A 17,011-nucleotide genomic window follows, 5' to 3' on the forward strand; every position below is an offset into this window, starting at 1 on the left:
AAAAAAATATACTTTTAATAAAATGGAATAATCCAATTTTACTTAGTGAGTAAAATGCCAATTAAAACACAAGGCTACCTCTATGGCAATGGAAGGCTGACACTTAAATGGTAGTGAGGGAGGTAAAAAAGCATTTAAAAGGGAACCCATAACCTCAGTTTACAAGCAATTTTGGATCCATGTTCTAGACTCCATGTTGTTTTTTTAAAAAAATATTTTTATTGATTTTAGAGAGGAAGGGAGAGTGAGAGGTGGAAACATCAATGATGAGAGAATCATTAATGTGCCTCCTGAACGTCCCACACTGGGGATCGAGCTTGCAACCGGGGCCTGTGCCCTGATTGGGAATCAAACCATGATCTCCTGGTTCATAGGATGAGGCTCAACCACTGAGCCACGCCAGCCAGGCTCCATGTTGAGTTTTTTTTTTTTTTAAATAGCTAAGGTTGCTGTTGACTTAAATTGTGTAATAAATGTGCTAGAAAGTTGACATAATGAAGGAAATGGATTACAGCGGTTTTTAAAGAAAAATGGGCTGAGCAGTCCCCAAGGTGCAAGATCTCACTGTACCCAAATCGGCTGTGACATTTCAAAGAAAGAGAGAGTAGGCAGGTGGGGGCAGGGGGGATTGTTCCAGGCAAGTCAAACTCTATGTAATTCCCACAACCTGTGTTGTCCTCATTTCTCTCTCTGAGTGATGGGTGTCTCAGTGTCACTGATTCTGCCCATTCATCCCAATTACAGAAGGACCAGGAGTGACCACCGGGCTGAGCTCTCAGCGCCTTCAAGCAGGCAGCCTTTACCGGGAGGAAGGCTAGGTTTTTTTTAAGGCTTGACAATGCCACAGCGAATTATTTTCAGATCCCTGTGTGATTAGTAGAAACTGCAGGTTACCAATAGGCTGGACCATATGCCTTTAGATTTGCAGTTTGCTTTTCTGCTCCTTGAGAGAAGCCTAAATTCTTGTTTTCTTATGGTCCTTGGCCTGATCTCAGAGGAACCAAGAAGCATTTCTTTGCTATGAGGCAAATAGCTAAGAGAAGGGGAATTCTTCAGTTTCTTAAAGAATAACATCCAGGCTCTTTTTTCACACAGACCACAATGCTACGTTTTTCTGTATCAGTAATGGCTAAAAAATGTCCAGTAGTAATGGCTAAAAAATGTTCTAAGATCACCTGAGTTTAGCAATAGGCATAAGCCCGTTTTTATGAGTGGAATTCATCTTTAAAACTGTTGAATCAGGGAATGTTAGGTAGGTCTTGACCACCCTCCAAATGTAACATTTAAATGTGTTGATGCTGTGAGCAGAACCCATGACTTGCTTCTATCAGCAGAGTATGGCAAAGGTGGTAGGAAGCTGCTCCCGATTATGCTGTCTGACACTGTCTGGCTGGGAGATCCTTCCTTTCTCCCTCTGTTGTCGGCTTTCCAGAAGCAAGCTGTCCAGGGTCTCATGACCATGAGAAAAACGCATTCTGCGAACGGCTGGAAAAAAAGCGTGGAAGCAAGATCTTCTCGGTTGCAACCCAACCTCAGCTTTGCAGAGGACCCAGAGAAACCACACCGCCACGTGACCTGCAGAAACCTAGATAGTGAATGTGTGCTGTTTTAAGCTGCTACTTCCGTAGTAATTGGTTCCACAGGAATGGAGAGCAGCTGCAGGTTTTGGTGTTAGACAGTGGGCTCTGCTGTCACAAGTGCACAAACACGTGGCAGAGGCTTTCACGGCAGTGCGTGGAGGCTGGGACGTTCTGAAGAGCGGCAACAGAGAAGGAAAGAAAGCTGAAAATGTATAACTTCCTTGATAACGTGTCAGTTTATAAAAATGAACACTTACAGCTGAGGACAGAAAAACGGGAACACACTGGTTTTGCTTTAAAATAGTAAAACTGGTACAACCTGAAGGACACACACTAAGCAGATTGGGTGCAGGGTCCTGGGGACACCATTTCAAATCAATAAAGTGTTAATTTTTCTCAACACGTTTCTGTTTGGCTTCAAACACAATGGAAAGGATGTTTTGGTTCCTAAAATGAACACTCAGTGCTGACAGTAAGGACAAGCTGATAACACCTTCAGAGGGAAATGATAAGAATGCAGTAACTTCAATAGGTCCAAGAACGTGATCAAATCTAACAATTTCATGGGAATTTTTTTTTTTTTTTTTTAAGACTTAAAAAAAAAAAAAAAGCCTCAGAAAGTTAGATAAAGCATGACATGGTAGGAAATGCCAGCAAGTACCAGGTTGGCAGTTGGTAACCAAAAGTCTTATTCTCCGCCCCTGACATGCGAAGAGTTTGATGCGGATGAGCTGCGGGCACACACTGCGTGGGCCTCCGTGGAACGCACGTGGGTAACCTGTTCAGCCACGGGGCTGACATGAGCAAGAGGTGGCTCTCGGTAGGTTAAAGGTAGCCAGAAACCTGGTGATGTAACAGAGGTTCTTTTCTTATAAAAAAGTCAAAACTTTGAAGTTGAGATCCTGTACTTTGTAAAAAGGCCTTCGTAGGCAACCATTTATATATGTACTAGAGGCCCGGTGCACATTATTCGTGCATGGGGGGGGGGGGGGGAAGGGGTCCCTCAGCCTGGCCTGGGACCTCTCACAGTCCAGGAGCCCCATGATCGATCACCCCAAAAGGTAGGCCCTGACCACCAGGCTGGGCATTGTCCCCGCAGAGGAAGGCCCAGGCTACCGGCAGTAGTGCTGCCAGCCAGGTAGCCTGGGCCCCCCTCTTAGGGGTGTTAGATCAAGCCCCACAGAGGGAGGCCCTGCCCACTCACTGCAGCCTGCTGGTCAGTGGTCTTGGCCTCCTTCTGCAGGGCGATCATAGAGTGATGGCTGGGCCCCCGACCAATAGCATTGCACCCGCCTTGGCTGGCCTGGCGCCAGTGTGTGACATAGCATGGTTGTTCGGAAGGTCATTCTGCTGTTCAGTTGATTTGCATACTATGCTTTTATTATTCTAGATTTTGCTCCCCATCTCCAAAACTTGAAATAGTCCACACACTATGTCATCATATGTACACTTTTTATCATACAAAGACAGGCTAGCTCTACAATGCAGATGAATAAGGCCTCTGATGTTGTCTGGGCGAACCACATAGAATACTGAAATTAGTACACAGAGAATGCATTTACCGTTTTTTATTTCGCTATGCAGAAACATACATTCACCATGGGCTGAGTGATGCAGTAGACAGTGTAATGGAGAATATATCTTTTTGAAGTCTATTTATAACTAAACAGTAAATAGCTTAATTACAGTGGAAATTCTGTACAGTTTAAGGCTTGGCTCTGAACTAAGTTGTAAATATGGACCAGATTTGGAAATAAAAGGTTTTTTTTTTAAATAAAAGAAGAGCAATTAAAAAACATAAGAAATGAAGATAGGAAAAAACAAAATAAAACACCCCAACAGTGAAATTTAGAATATTGTGAACTAATAAAAATACATATTTTCCCCCCAAATAATGACAATTTACATATTTAGGATCTGATAGGGAACTCTGGAAATCTTTCAAGATTGAACGCAGACCAAAGTGGATGACAAGGAAGAAATCACATTAATATGCTAAAATCAGTACTACCTTATAATGAATTAAATTACACAAAGCAGGACTGGAAGCATTAAATATTTCCAGAGGATCAGAGAGTCATCACTGTTTATGGGTTAAGAGTAATAAAACCAGGTGAAACAAGTACAAGATTCAAGTGTTGACTGAGTGGACTCGGCTATTGGCACATCTAATCTGGGATAAACCTGACACAATGGACCTAGACAGCTTCTAGCATTTTAGGGTAATCTTCATTTATCTGTAAACAAAAGATCTGTCACCTAAGAAACTGCAATTTTGTTTAGACTTTAATGATAATAAACTATAAAAGGCATGGATTGGTTATGTGTTACATGAGATCACGGTTTATATTGTTGGTTATGAACGTGCAGGTATAGCTGAAAACTTAGACACTTTGTGAAAATTAAAAATGTTGCTCTTTTTGTAATTTTATCGTTGCTTCATGCAATATCAGTTTAGTGCTGCTGATTCGGATTGCTTTATTATGGGAAGATTTCTCTGCCAGTGTCTTTAATTAACGGTCAAGGTTTGTTCTTCTGGATTGAAAGTTTCCACGGGCAGATACAAGTCAGTGGGGTGAGAAGAAAGAACTCCATATAGGCTCTGGTTTTCCTAATGGTTTGCATGACTGGATTCCTGTGCAGGCTAAGTTATTCCTGTAGAAAAGAGAGTTGGTCAGTTATGCATTTGAAAGCACCCAACATCAAGGTCAGAAGAAAAGTATCTTGCAGGTTATCCAATGCTTTTTTTTTTTTTAAAGTATTTTTTATTGATCTTTAGAGAGAGAGAGAAAGAAAGACAGATAGAAATATTGACGAGAGAGAAACATCATTGATTGGCTGCCTCCTGCATGCCCCACACTGGGGACTGAGCCCATAACATGGGCATGTGCCCTGATCATGAATTGAACAGGTGATCTCTTGGTTCCTGATTTCATGTTCAACCACTGAGCCACACCAGCCGGCTATTCAATGCTCTTTTTGACAAGAGGCTGTAAAATATCAGTGTAAGCCACTGATACGCTCTGTCTTGAATAACTACAGCATCACCCAAGTGGCTGAAGCTCTGTGGAGAATCCTTTTTTGCTTTCTATCTTCCAAATTACTATTTTTCAAGTTACTTAATAACGAATCTGAGTGGTTTTTATGTTTTTCTTTAGGAGAGGTCTCTTGTCAATCTATGTTTCTTAAACCAAAGTCAGAGAATCAACTTCTTTCATTTTACGCATGTAAAACATTTAAGAGACATTTATCACATAGCCAAGTGTGCAAGTAGCTCATCAGTTGCATTCAGCATTCAAAGCCCGCTATGGTGCTGAGAACCCCACAAATGCTTGCACGGCAGGTTAGTATGCATGACAAGTCTGCGCACACACAGAGGATGCTGTTTGCTTGCGATGCCGGCCCAACAGCAGCTGGGAGGGCATGCGCTTCCTGCAGGAAAGCAGGACCACAGGACTGAATTTTTCTCCTCCTGAAACGCAATTCTACACCAGGAGGGGGGAAATCAACCCAAAGAATACAGGAAATATAAGGCATCCAAAATGAAAGTCAGTGCTCAGGTTTCCAATGAAAACAACAACAACAACAAAACCAAAGCAAACAAAAGCATACCCAGGCTATAACCAAACACAGTCGAAGAAAAAGCTTACAATGGGATAATGTTGCCATCAAAAGGAATAAGGAGTATATTTTATTTCCCTAGTATTTGGAACACACATATTGCACCTGAGCAGGTCACATGGCAAGTAAAATCAAATTTGGCCTTGCAGATTGGCTAAGGAAATGAGTATAGGACAAGGACTAAAAGCAAACGCTAGCAAGATCTCGCAAGCAAGGACTCTGCTTTTCCTTTATCCTCTAGCTGGCAGTGTCTGCAAAGTCTTCTGGATGGAACCTCCACATCTAAAATAAGCAAGCACCTGCCAAACAATTCTCCACCCTTTTGGTTACCAGCCAGCCCTGCAAATGCCAGTGAGAGAAAAAAGGAAAGGGCGGAGTCAGGTGAAAGATGAGGGGAAAGTGCCTCATGCCACATGCCAGCCGAGGCCAAGCCAAGTGAATCAGTGCCACCTCTTACCTGGGGTCAATCCTCTCCATCTTCTGGTGTGATCTCTGTCTCTTTATGGACCACTACTTTGGTCACTGACATGTCAGGGTGCTGCTCTTTGGCCTCTTTAATTGCCTGAGCCAGCGCCTATCCCCAGGAAATCACAGAAGGGCAAAGACAAAAAGGAGGTGGGACATGCATGATCAGTAGCAAGGTGGAGACTCATGAGCTAGATCTATATTCACAATTTACAAATGAGGTACAATGATTGCAAAAGGAATTGGACATTGTATTTTGGAAAGTTAATCAGAAAATTGTTTAGTTTACATGCTGGACTGGAAGAATAGCACTGGGAAGAACAGGGCCAACCAGTGTTTGTCTGCCCTTCTGACCGGGTATTGAACATCTGACACACACTACCTGGTCATGGTCGATGTCCGCATCGCCCGTGATGACTATTCGCTTCTCAATTCTCGTCTCTGAAATGCCTCCTTTCACAGTCTGGAAGGAAGAGACGAGTGTTATGAGTTTTCCCACGTGGAGGAATAATCTTGGTTCAATGGAGGAAATGGCAGAAGCTGCTGACCCAGTTGTAAGTAACATCATTCTTTCCCCCCGCCTAAGTTTTCAATTACAGTTGACACAGGATGCTGTGTCAGTTTCAGGTGTACAACATAGTGATTAGACAGTTATATAGTTTATGGAGTTATGACCCTGGTATGCCTAGTGCCCATGTGACACCATGCATAGTTATCACAATATCATTCGTTAAGAAATGAAACAGAATTCTATGGCAGTTATTTTAAATTCTTAATTTTAGAAACAAGGATGGAATGGAACCCTTTGGATTTGGCTGGCCAGTGCTTCTGGAGCACCTATCATGTGCCAAGCACTAGTGTCAGGTAAGCAAAGGTTATCAGACCATATATTCCTAAACCGAACTAGCTCAGGAGGACAAATATACCATAAATACAGCAGTTGAGAAAGCTCCAATGCAGCTATCCTGGCATAACGAGAGTCACATAACTATCTGCATATGCAGCCAGACCTAGAAAACGTTCCGAGGGAAGGCCTTACTTTGGTGATGTGGGTGGTGGTGGTGGAACAGGTGGTTTCTGATGTGATTGTCTGTGCACTCATTAGCACACCGGGCTCCAAATCAGCACTAGGATCAACCTAAGCAAGCAAAGAATAAGATGCCACACTCAACTCTTAACATTACCTCTCCAGATGTTTGCAGTTAGTTTAGAGCATTATGGTGCTTAGTTGTCTCTCACAATCACTGGGCACCTCAATCAGCATCTGGCAGCTGCCAGTATGGCTACAGACTGACCCAGATGTGGCCAGAGTTAAACATCTACACTAATAAAAGAGAAAGATGCAAATTGATCACATCTTAACAGCGCCCAACAGCCAATCAGGAGTATGCAAATTAAGCCAACAAAGATGATGGGTTAATTTGCACACAGAGGCTCTGAGTGGCTGGAGGCAGGACACTTGAATCGTTGCCATGGCGATAACTCAAGCTTTCTGCACCGCCCCAGCCACTCTGGGCATCTGGGCAGTGTGGGGAGGTGGAAAGGCAGCTCCTGGCTGAAGCAAAGGCGGTGCCAAAGCCAGGGGAAGGAAGGCCCATTCTTGCACGAATCTTTGTGCATCGGGCCTCTAATCATTAATAAAGCGGGGACTTCAGAAATGAGAGCAGTGGCTGCTTGGGTCAATATTTTCCTTATTGATGGCTATGGAAATAGATGTCTGGGACTTTTTCTACCTTTTGAGATGTAGGAAGACTTGTTTAAGGTGCCTGATACCCCACAATCAGTACTAAACCACTCTTAACAGACAGTCTAGCTGCTGGGTCCTCTGAGTCTCACAAATTGAAAATCATGCAGTTATACTATATAAACACACTCAGCCATGAAAGGGATAGAACAGAGTGCCAGGTTCTGGTCTTCACAGACTCTTACCTCTGAGGATTCGTATGTTATGGTTTTGGTTTCTGTGTGGACGACGGGCAGTTCCTTGGTAGAAATTTCGAGCTTTGATCCTCCTGGTGACACACTGCCAAAACTGATGGTTTCTGTCTTCACAGTGGATGACTGCACCAACGGGAAGTAGGAGAGTGGCTGTTAGTTTGTACAAACACAGTTTTGGCTTTTTCCCTCCCCGTCTGGTGGATGTATACAAGCACAGGTTAGTGTGAAATAAATGTTTTCATATTCCATGAGGTTAGGGAAGTTGGGAAGTGAGGCACACCACAGACCATGTCCAACAGTCTCCCAGAATTCCACGGCATCTTTATGTGGAATGTTCCAGGTAAAGGAAAACATTTTGAAGGACATAAACTATTTTTTTGTCCCCCTTCCTTGATCTCATAAACTAATCTTAATAAAAAAAATCATAGATTAGCCTTTTAAAACATATGAACTTCTTAGAAAGGAACAAGTAATAAGACATAACTCCCCTGCTCCCAATACTTTAAGAATTACAAGGAAACAGGATAAAGGATCAAGTTCTGATATTTTCTAATATCCAGGCTGGACATGCACTTCCCAGGTTTACTACTAATTATAATAATTGCACTAAGAGCAGAAAACCACTTCCTGGAACTATATATTATTAAGAATCGTTATATGTGTTTGCAGGAGACCCATAATTGCCATGCACGACAGAAATAAGAGGAGAAACAAAATGCACTTGAAAAAGATAGAAATTTAAAAATCAGCTCCATCTTTATGCTTAGCTAAATTTCAAGGACTCAAAATCAGTTTACATTAGTGCTAAAAGTAAATGAACTACTAGTTACCTCAAAATGAGGTTTTTGTTCCAAAGTTTCAGAAACGTGGACCGTTACACTCTGCTCCTCCTCTGGCTCCCGGGAAGCAGTGGCCGTTTCTTCCTGTTCCGGGACAGCTTTGTCGGCCACCTCCCCTTCCTCCTCCTTAGCCCCCTCCGTCAGCGCAGAGCCCTCCGTCCCTTTAACGCTAGAAGCACCAGCAGATGCTGCCTGTGCTGCAGCATCCGCGTCCTCTCCAGCCGCGTAAGAAGCATCCCCACTTGCATGCACATTCATCACACGTCTTTCCTCCACCACCACCATTTCCTGCACAACCTTCTCTGTGCTAAGTGGCTGGGCGGGCTGGGTAGTTTCGGCCTCCGTTTCACTGGACTCCACCTTGGTTTCTGTTTTCTGTATGGGGAAAGACTGTGTCAGTGCGACTTTCCATAAACCACAGGTTAAAAAGCCCACAAAAGATGTCACTCACCAGGATGCCCAAAGCCAGTGTGAAGTGCTTATAACCATAAACACTTTAGGAAATATAAATGAGCTTCATCCCTCCCACCAGAATCTTTGACGCCTGCCCTCTGCCACGTCATGCACATTAGACTCTGTGCTGCTACTTTGGGATATCCGCAAAAGAAACAAAACAAAGTGCAAAACACAACTTAAATAATAAACAACCACCACCACCAGCAAAAAACCAAACAAAATAAAGAAAAGCTTTTTTTTTTTTTTTTTTTTAGCACATTCACATTGGTTTGGGTTGCTTTCTTAGACCTAATAGAGGTGACATAAAATGGTTTAGAAAATTGAATGCCATTAAAACTTCTCATCACCATTGCCTTTTGAGTATCTGAAGTATGTTTTTGTAACGGAAACAAATGCATATGACAGGCACGCCATGCAGGCATGATGGAAAAGAACTGAGGGCACCTTTGAGGTGTTTGAGGCAAAGCTCACTCAGGTGTCACACACACACACACACACACACAACAACAACAACAACAACAACAACAACAAACAGGCATAAAGCAAGCAAGCAAGGCCAAACAGGCAGAGTCAGAAGCCAAGGATGGAAGCGAAGGCCACCTGAACCCAGGTCTGAGAAGAGGACGTAACCCCTCCTATGAATTCTGTCGGTTTTCTCGCAGACTCTAATAAGCTGAAGATTTCAGAGCCATCCATGAGCTTTTCACCAGAAGACTGCTTAGTCTGAGAGAACAAAGAGAGGGAGAGTCAAGCACAGAGACAAGGACTGAGGCAGGCGCACAGCACATTCACAGCTGGTTAGACAGAGCTGGAGGCGGAGGTGGGAGGAAGGATCTACTGGAGACTTCGGAACGGAAAAGAATGGGAGCTAACACAGCCAATCGAGGTGACCACGAGCTCTTGCTGGGTGAAGCAGAGAGTTATTAGGGTTAGGGAGGCGCTGGTTTAAGCGGGTCATTTTTCCCCCCTCCTTGCAAGCCACAGCAGCAACTTATCGCATCTCGGGAACGGGGCACTGGAAACAAAACGAAAAGTGTTTTAACGCTCTCTGGACTGCAGGATCGACCGGACCATGAACCAAAGTAAAAAGCTCGGGTTGGCTACTCTGAACGAAAAGCCAAACAGCAAGATCAACAGGAGGGTTCGGGGTGGAAGGGCACTGGGCCATGCTGGCATCGGGAACAGCGGCTGAACGAAAGGCGCTGGTTACCACGACTCTGGAGGTAGCAGACTCGGTAAGGTAATGAGCAGTGGTGACGCTGATGGCTGGCTCCTGGGAGTACCTCCACTCTGACAGGCTCTTCCTTCGGGGACCAAAGAGCCCCACTTTCAGGGCCTCCCCCTCCTGGGTGTGCTCAGCGTGGCTCCACCGCACGCTGCCCAGGTCCCCGTGCAGAGCTGTGCCCTCGCCCAGCGCCCGGGCCCGGCTGCTACCATCCTCCTCTTCCTCCTCCTCCTGGGGGCTCTGCCTCCGGGACTCGGCTTCTTGGATGGGAGCCAGGGACTCGGACTGCCTGCGCTTCGGGGTGTGGCCCTCGGACGCTCGCTTGGATGTCTCATCTGTGATGGCTTCCAGGACCTCGTACTCGGTCCCCACGGGGGTGGCCTTCCTGGGCTCCATCTTCTGGAAGACTTCAAAGCCCGAGGGCTGCACTCCCTTCTCTTCCTCCTGGGCTTTCTCCGTCATGGTCACGATCTTCCCAGACGCGGTGTCATAGGACTTCCCCAGGGCGTGTATCTGCTGGGTGCTTGCTTCTCTCGATTGCATTTCCTGGGCCAGGTCGTGGAAGCTCTGCATTTCAAGGGTACTAGAGCGTAACAGGTCGGCGGCGGAGGCGGGGATGTCACCACTTCTACTGCTCATGGTCACCACCTTGTAAGTCACAATCTTTTTCGAATCACCATCAACTACCTCAGTGGGTATTTTGTCTACAAAAACCCAGTCCTCTGTGCCCTATATGTGGAATATAAAAGCTAAGTTAGAAACGCTTGATGGCATCTCATTTCTAAAACAAGAACCCTTTAAGAAGATCAGGACAAAGAGCTACACTCGTGTGACTGTACAGGCTGGTGCCATCTAATAAAGACCGCTGCCATTTCTTCTCGCCGGAAATGTGTAAGCTCTAACCTTCAGTTCAGAATACAGTCTGCATGTGGAGCTGCAATGTCAGATTTCTAAGTAGAAACACACTTTGGTGGTAAACTCTGTAAGAACTATATCTGATCGTATGTTAAACATCTGTATTTTAACATTAAATGATATAACCATGAAGTGGTTGTGGAGGTTATTTAGCTTTACTTGTGTTGACACAAGAAGCCAGTTTTTCACATGAAACCTAACAGTGTCTTCCTATCTGTTGGTCTCAACACGAACTTGCCAGCATTCCACAAGTTTCTGGGAATACACTTGCATGTATGTAAGTTATACTTCCTTACTGAGAAGGTCCAATCCATTATACCACTCATTATTCAGTAGCTATTGCATGTGCCTGTGTTCAAGGTGTTAGAAGGAACTATTTCCTGCTGTTGGGACATGATTGGAGCCTCTTATAAACAGGCCACAGACGCCTCTACTGCGTTCCAACCTTATTTACAACTGATGTTCACCGTCTCAGGTTCCCTTGGCCACTTTCCTCCTATCAGGGCCAGTAAGGCAGGAGAAATGAAAGTTAAGGAATGCTTGCATTTGGGAAGCCTCATAGGATGGGACCAGGCAGCTGACTAGTCTAAAATGTTCCGGAAGGTAGAGAAATCAAGGAGCAGGTAAGCACCTTGGTTTCCATTTTAAATTGGAATGTTTTCTACTTGCATATTTATCACTGCCTGCAAACTTGAATCTAGAAATGTGTGTGTCTTAGGAAAAAAAGAAGTGCAGACTCATCAGCTTGTTGGTGCTGTGTTAAATGAAAGGAAGTGAAAAATAACCTCTAGGGTCGACGGGACAGTTTTCTGGAAAATGATTTGCTGAGAGGTAACCGCAGAGTCTCCTTCCCGCAGTCTCGTTACCACACTCGGCTAGTGGGGAAACCAATAGAAATTCAGAACATTCAAAGCCACACAAAGCCATCCAGGTCAGTATCGCATGAAGGGTAAAACAAACAGAGAAGAGTTCCAGTAATTAGAAATGCCCGCACACAGACATAACCACCTAGGACCAAAAGCCACAAAGAAATGATGGCTAACTGGTAACTACTAGTACAAGGGTGAGAAAATTCCTTCTTCCCTCCCCAGAAGCGAAGCAAAAATGATATATACCTACCTTCGTTTTCAGCAAGGTAAATTTTAGGAAAGAAAGCAAAACTAAAGACATTTTAATAACACTGCAGTTTGAAGAGCAATGCCCTTTTGGAAAATTCTTTTATGCTTGTTTTTTACCTGAGACTCAAGGAATGAAGAGCTTCCCTGCCGCACAAATATAACCTTTTCAGAAATCTCTCTTTCTTCTTTGGTCTGTTTGAATAAAGGGGGTTGGGTTGGAGAAGAGGAAGCAGACAGTTCCCAAAAAGGCAAGTTAGGAGAGAGTTCTTTTATTGTGCTAAACATATAACAGTCATTCTTTTACTTATTTTTTTTTTCCTGAAAAAGCAAATTATTGTTTATTAATTTGAAAAATGGTCTGAAACCGTCTCAAAGTTGAACGGTTATTTCCAAAAAGAGATGATTTTCCAAAATTCCCGTGTTTGTGATTCAAGCACTCTTATTTCTACAAACACAGATCATACAAGAGCAATAAAAAGAGTGCCCTGCCTCAAATGGTGTGTCTCTATGTCAGTCATGGGCACACCATCAGTGAGTGGATATTAAAAGAAAATGTTAAGACATGAAAATTAAACTTGATTTCTAAAACTTGACTGTATTCCCATGTAAGTGCTGCTACATAAAGAAACACACATGGTCACTGCATTAGCTATTGATGTTAATAAACCGGTTATATCTAGATCGACTTGTCTATTGTTCCACAAATAAACATAAAATATTCTCAAGGTAGTAGCTTTATTTGAACTTTCATCACATGGTGAAGACTTCTGAAGAGTCATTTTGAAAATATTTTGGTGAACAATTAAGTACTTCAATCATGCTTATCTTTATCTTGTCAAACTAAGAAACGTTCAAGTAAATAGGCCATGTTAGAACTAGTTTTTTCTTTCTATCGCCTTGTTATTCCTTTCTCTAGTATTAAATAGGAATAACTTAAGTGGCTATTCATTGACTACTGACCCTATCTGTACACAGCATGCAACTCCATACAACAGTGACGGAAAGGCGAATTTAAAAATAACGAAGTTCAAAGTTTCTAAAAGAATGGAGCTTTCAAAAGTTCTATTGTTGTAAACAATATAATTTTATGATAGCTATTTAGTGAGGAACAAGTAAGACATTTTTGAGGGAAGAATAAAATCCCTCTCCTGACCCACTTTGGAGGAAGGTATTGGAAGAGGCAAAACGTACCATGTGCAATCATTAAATGCGGATTTTTGTTTGGTTTACTTTCAATCATAGCCCTTTTTTCAAACAGGAATAAGAAATGGGAGAGAAAGGTCAAAATTATAGGTACTTTTCAGAATACAACTGCTAGGCCTTTAATTATAATCACTGAACTAAATATTTTTTCCTAAAATGAAAGCTTAAAAAAACACAATCAGCAGGAAAACAGGGGTAGTGAGCATATCCTGTTATCTGACATCAATTCATTTCCAAAAGGTCTGTGTCTATAACTGAAAATGTCCACACTGTCTGCACTCAGAACTGGGTATGTCCAGTTGTAGAAAAGGGTAACAAAAGGGGACAGATATCAAAATTAAGCCCTCTATAAGGCCAACCCCAATCCAGTTAGTTCAGCTAACGGAGAAGAGGTACTGACAAAGAAAAGTTGATATGAGGACACTTACTAGCATAATGGTTTAGAACAGAATTAGATGCATCCATTTTGTTTAGTGACTTAAAAGTTCATCTCTGAAACATGGCTGGGAAACAAGGCCTAATGCTGGCATGCAAAATTCAGAGGTGCACTCGCTCTTGGAGGAATCAAGGGTTTCCACAGAGCTGTGATCCTCACTTCTGCCTGGGCTGCGGGTTTTCAAACTGAGCTGTGCATTATGTGGCCAGCTTTTGCAGAAACCGGCTTGGCTCAGTGGATAGAGCGTCGGCTTTCGAACTGAAAGGTCCCAGGTTTGATTCCGGTCAAGGGCATGTACCTTGGTTGTGGGCACATCCCCAGTAGGAGGTGTGCAAGAGGCAGCTGGTCGATGTTTCTCTCTCATCGATGTTTCTAACTCTCTATCCCTCTCTCTTCCTCTCTGTAAAAAATCAATAAAATATATTAAAAAACAAACAAACAAAAAAACCATTATGTGGCCAGCTTTTAAATAATAGTTGATGTGTGGGGTGCACATCAGTATTTATAAATTTCCCATAGATAGTTATAATATGTACCAAGGTCTGGATGGAAAAATCAAAGAAGTCGGATTCAGAAGATGGAGGTAATTCTTCTTAATCATAAATAGATGATCCCTGGTGAATGGGTTTTTGCCCAATTTGAGGTCTATCTAAGACCTGAATAGCAAAAGGAGAGCTGGACCAGAAAGCAGACAAATGCACAAATAGAATCGATTCCAATTATTCATGGTAGTTACGTTCTATAAAGTCACTATGAACAATGAACTGGAGAATGCTGAAACACTGCCACATTGGGGACATACAGGATTAGGCTTCTCTGAGCCTCGGGTCATTATCAATACATAACCTTATATGTATTTGTTTAAAGACCCTTATATTTAACATTTATTGTTGACCCATATCAACACGGAACTCGGTCAACAGCACTCTTATTCCTAAATGAGGCTCATCTGACACGTGGCTTTCCATAAGGCACACTGCTGAATGTAGACAGCACTTCAGTCCTATGCCGGGGGCCATTTTAAACAGCAAATTCACCAGCAGAAACACAAAAAAGGCAATAACGTGGCACTAAACAGGCCATGAAAAGGACACTTCTTCACCGTGTGACAGCTGAACCAAGCAAGCAGAACCCTGCCTTTCAGCCTTGAGCCACTCAAGGCTTTCACCACTCAGCCTGTCTGCTAGTGACCATGGGACCACTGTTAATACTGACATTGGGGTTACAATAAATTGTAGTGAGGAAGCAAATGTGCAAATATGGAGTCTGTGATTGAGCAGGATTCACTGAACTAAGCTCACATACCTGTAAACCCAGCCACATTAAAAAAGAGAATATTGGCACTGTTTAAGTGGCTACTTAGTTTTTGTTTTTGTAATTTAATGCAGTGTCTGCCATCCTCAGAGCCAAAATGATCTTCCTTATTCCCAACAGATGTAGTAGATAGTCAAATCTGACCAATTACAATGAACTTTTATGCAATCATAATTTAATGATTGCGATAGTCTTACTAACGTAGGGTCTACAACATTTAAATCAATTGGAATGAGACATTTTGTCTCTTGAAACTCAAGTAATCTGATGGAAATTGGTGTTTAATGGTAAAGGAATACTTTGATAATAGTATTTTCCATTTATTCTGCATAAAAGGGCCCTTTTCAAAGTAATTAAAATAGAGATATGCCTCATCAGTGTTTAGCTGGATTTGGAATTGTCATGCAGGTAGTATAGTGATTGTGGTCACTTCTGATAAATAGCTCTTAAAGTTTTAAAAGTGACCAAAATGGGTGAAATTACATTTTTTTTCCTTCACTTTAAAGACCTAAGCATTGACTACTATTAAAGAAATTTTCTCCCATAAAGGCATAAGTTTGAATCTTCTTCTGTTCTGTTTCAGCTTCATAGACACATATCTCACAATAATGGAGTCTTGATAAGAAATTAATCAATACAATGCGAGCAAGATGCAGTTTTAAAAAACCACTTCTTTTGAAAGACAGATAAAGCAAGATGATGTCTAACTGTCGACAGATTAGCTATTCACAGGCCCCACAATGGGAGCACCAAGTTGCTTGCACCAGCTGGATCCTCCCTGCACTCTGGCCGTAATTTATTCCGAGCTTTCCTATATGGAAAGGTCTCACTTAAAAACAGATTCTGGCCTTACTTTCCTTATTAAAAGTAAAAACTGGTTATACATCCATTAAAATAGCAGCCATACGTATAAAAATCAGTTATAAATAAAAATACTGCTCATACCTATAAAAGGCTGGTACAGTATTCCCAGAATAAACTATGTCCTGAAATTCTATCAATTTCAGGTCACCATTTAGTCAAACATTAGACAACCTCCATAGGCCTTATCTTGCAATTAAGGAGAAGCATCCATGAGTTTACAGGGCATTTCTTAATGCAGCAGTAGCATATTCAGAAAGAGTGTACCTAATTTTCCCCTAGCTGTGAAATCTAGGTTTAACGAAATAGTTGGCCATGCGTTATAATTCCCTGTGGCTCCTTGTTTACTGTTAAGCACCATCTGATGTCACCCACTTGCTCCTTAGCCACTTCATCATTTTATTTTTTTCGGCTTTTCTTTGGAGCACTGAATATGGCAGCTCGGGTTACACACAGACCAGTGGTGAGATTCTCTACTCAGAAGCTTGCCAAATCCTTTCCCCAGGTGCAGACCCTGTGGAGAAGTGAGTCTAGTGAACAGAAGACAATTAATTGCAACCAACAACCTGAATACCGACCTCTTCAGGTACAAGTGGTTCTATCATGGGTGCGTCCTCCTGCCTGGCGGCTAGTCGCACTGGGGAGGTAGAAAGCCTCTTTTCCCATTCATTCATGATGGCAGTGTCTGTGGAGGTTTCTAAAAAGGTTCTTTTCAGCTCACTAATATTGGTCTGATGTTTCATCAGGTCATCTTGAGTTTTATCTAGCTCCTATATTCAGAACATAAAGAATCCAACAGTCAACATTTTACATTTATTTTCCTTTTTCCTCTCTCTCTCTCTCTCTCTCTCTCTCTCTCTCTCTCTCTCTTTTTTTAAAGTAATGTCAATTTCATTAGTAGTCAAAACAAAAGTTTTGATCACAGCTCATGACACTACCACAAACACTCTGGTGAAAATGTGATATTGCCAAGGAAAAGAGAGGAAAAAAATAATCTAGTTCACACAAGCAAAAAAATTAAGAGTTTAAAATGGTGAACG

At 42.5% G+C, this 17,011-nt stretch overlaps 1 protein-coding gene across 31 annotated transcripts in view; it reads right to left on the reverse strand.

Annotated features, from left to right (window-relative positions):
* Window positions 1–3,133: 3,133 nt before the first annotated feature.
* The window catches only part of EPB41L3 (erythrocyte membrane protein band 4.1 like 3), a 197,957-nt gene continuing 184,079 nt past the window's right edge, over window positions 3,134–17,011 (reverse strand). For 10 of the 31 annotated variants that reach the window (XM_084887184.1, XM_084887213.1, XM_084887208.1 and 7 more), the window contains 11 exons: window positions 16,550–16,741; window positions 12,275–12,349; window positions 11,825–11,914; window positions 10,110–10,853; window positions 9,500–9,622; window positions 8,435–8,818; window positions 7,596–7,727; window positions 6,706–6,804; window positions 6,049–6,129; window positions 5,659–5,775; window positions 3,134–4,235 (listed from right to left, as the gene is read on the reverse strand). In XM_084887184.1, the coding sequence (XP_084743310.1) occupies window positions 5,665–5,775; window positions 6,049–6,129; window positions 6,706–6,804; window positions 7,596–7,727; window positions 8,435–8,818; window positions 9,500–9,622; window positions 10,110–10,853; window positions 11,825–11,914; window positions 12,275–12,349; window positions 16,550–16,741 (2,031 nt within the window). In that variant the 3' untranslated portion in view covers window positions 3,134–4,235; window positions 5,659–5,664. The remainder of the gene's footprint in view (window positions 4,236–5,658; window positions 5,776–6,048; window positions 6,130–6,705; window positions 6,805–7,595; window positions 7,728–8,434; window positions 8,819–9,499; window positions 9,623–10,109; window positions 10,854–11,824; window positions 11,915–12,274; window positions 12,350–16,549; window positions 16,742–17,011) is intronic. The other 21 variants (XM_084887207.1, XM_084887201.1, XM_084887199.1 and 18 more) reach the window with 10 other exon arrangements.

The sequence above is a fragment of the Pipistrellus hanaki genome (genome assembly GCF_964339955.1).
Source record: "Pipistrellus hanaki genome assembly, chromosome: 6".
Classification (NCBI taxonomy): Eukaryota; Metazoa; Chordata; class Mammalia; order Chiroptera; family Vespertilionidae; genus Pipistrellus; species Pipistrellus hanaki.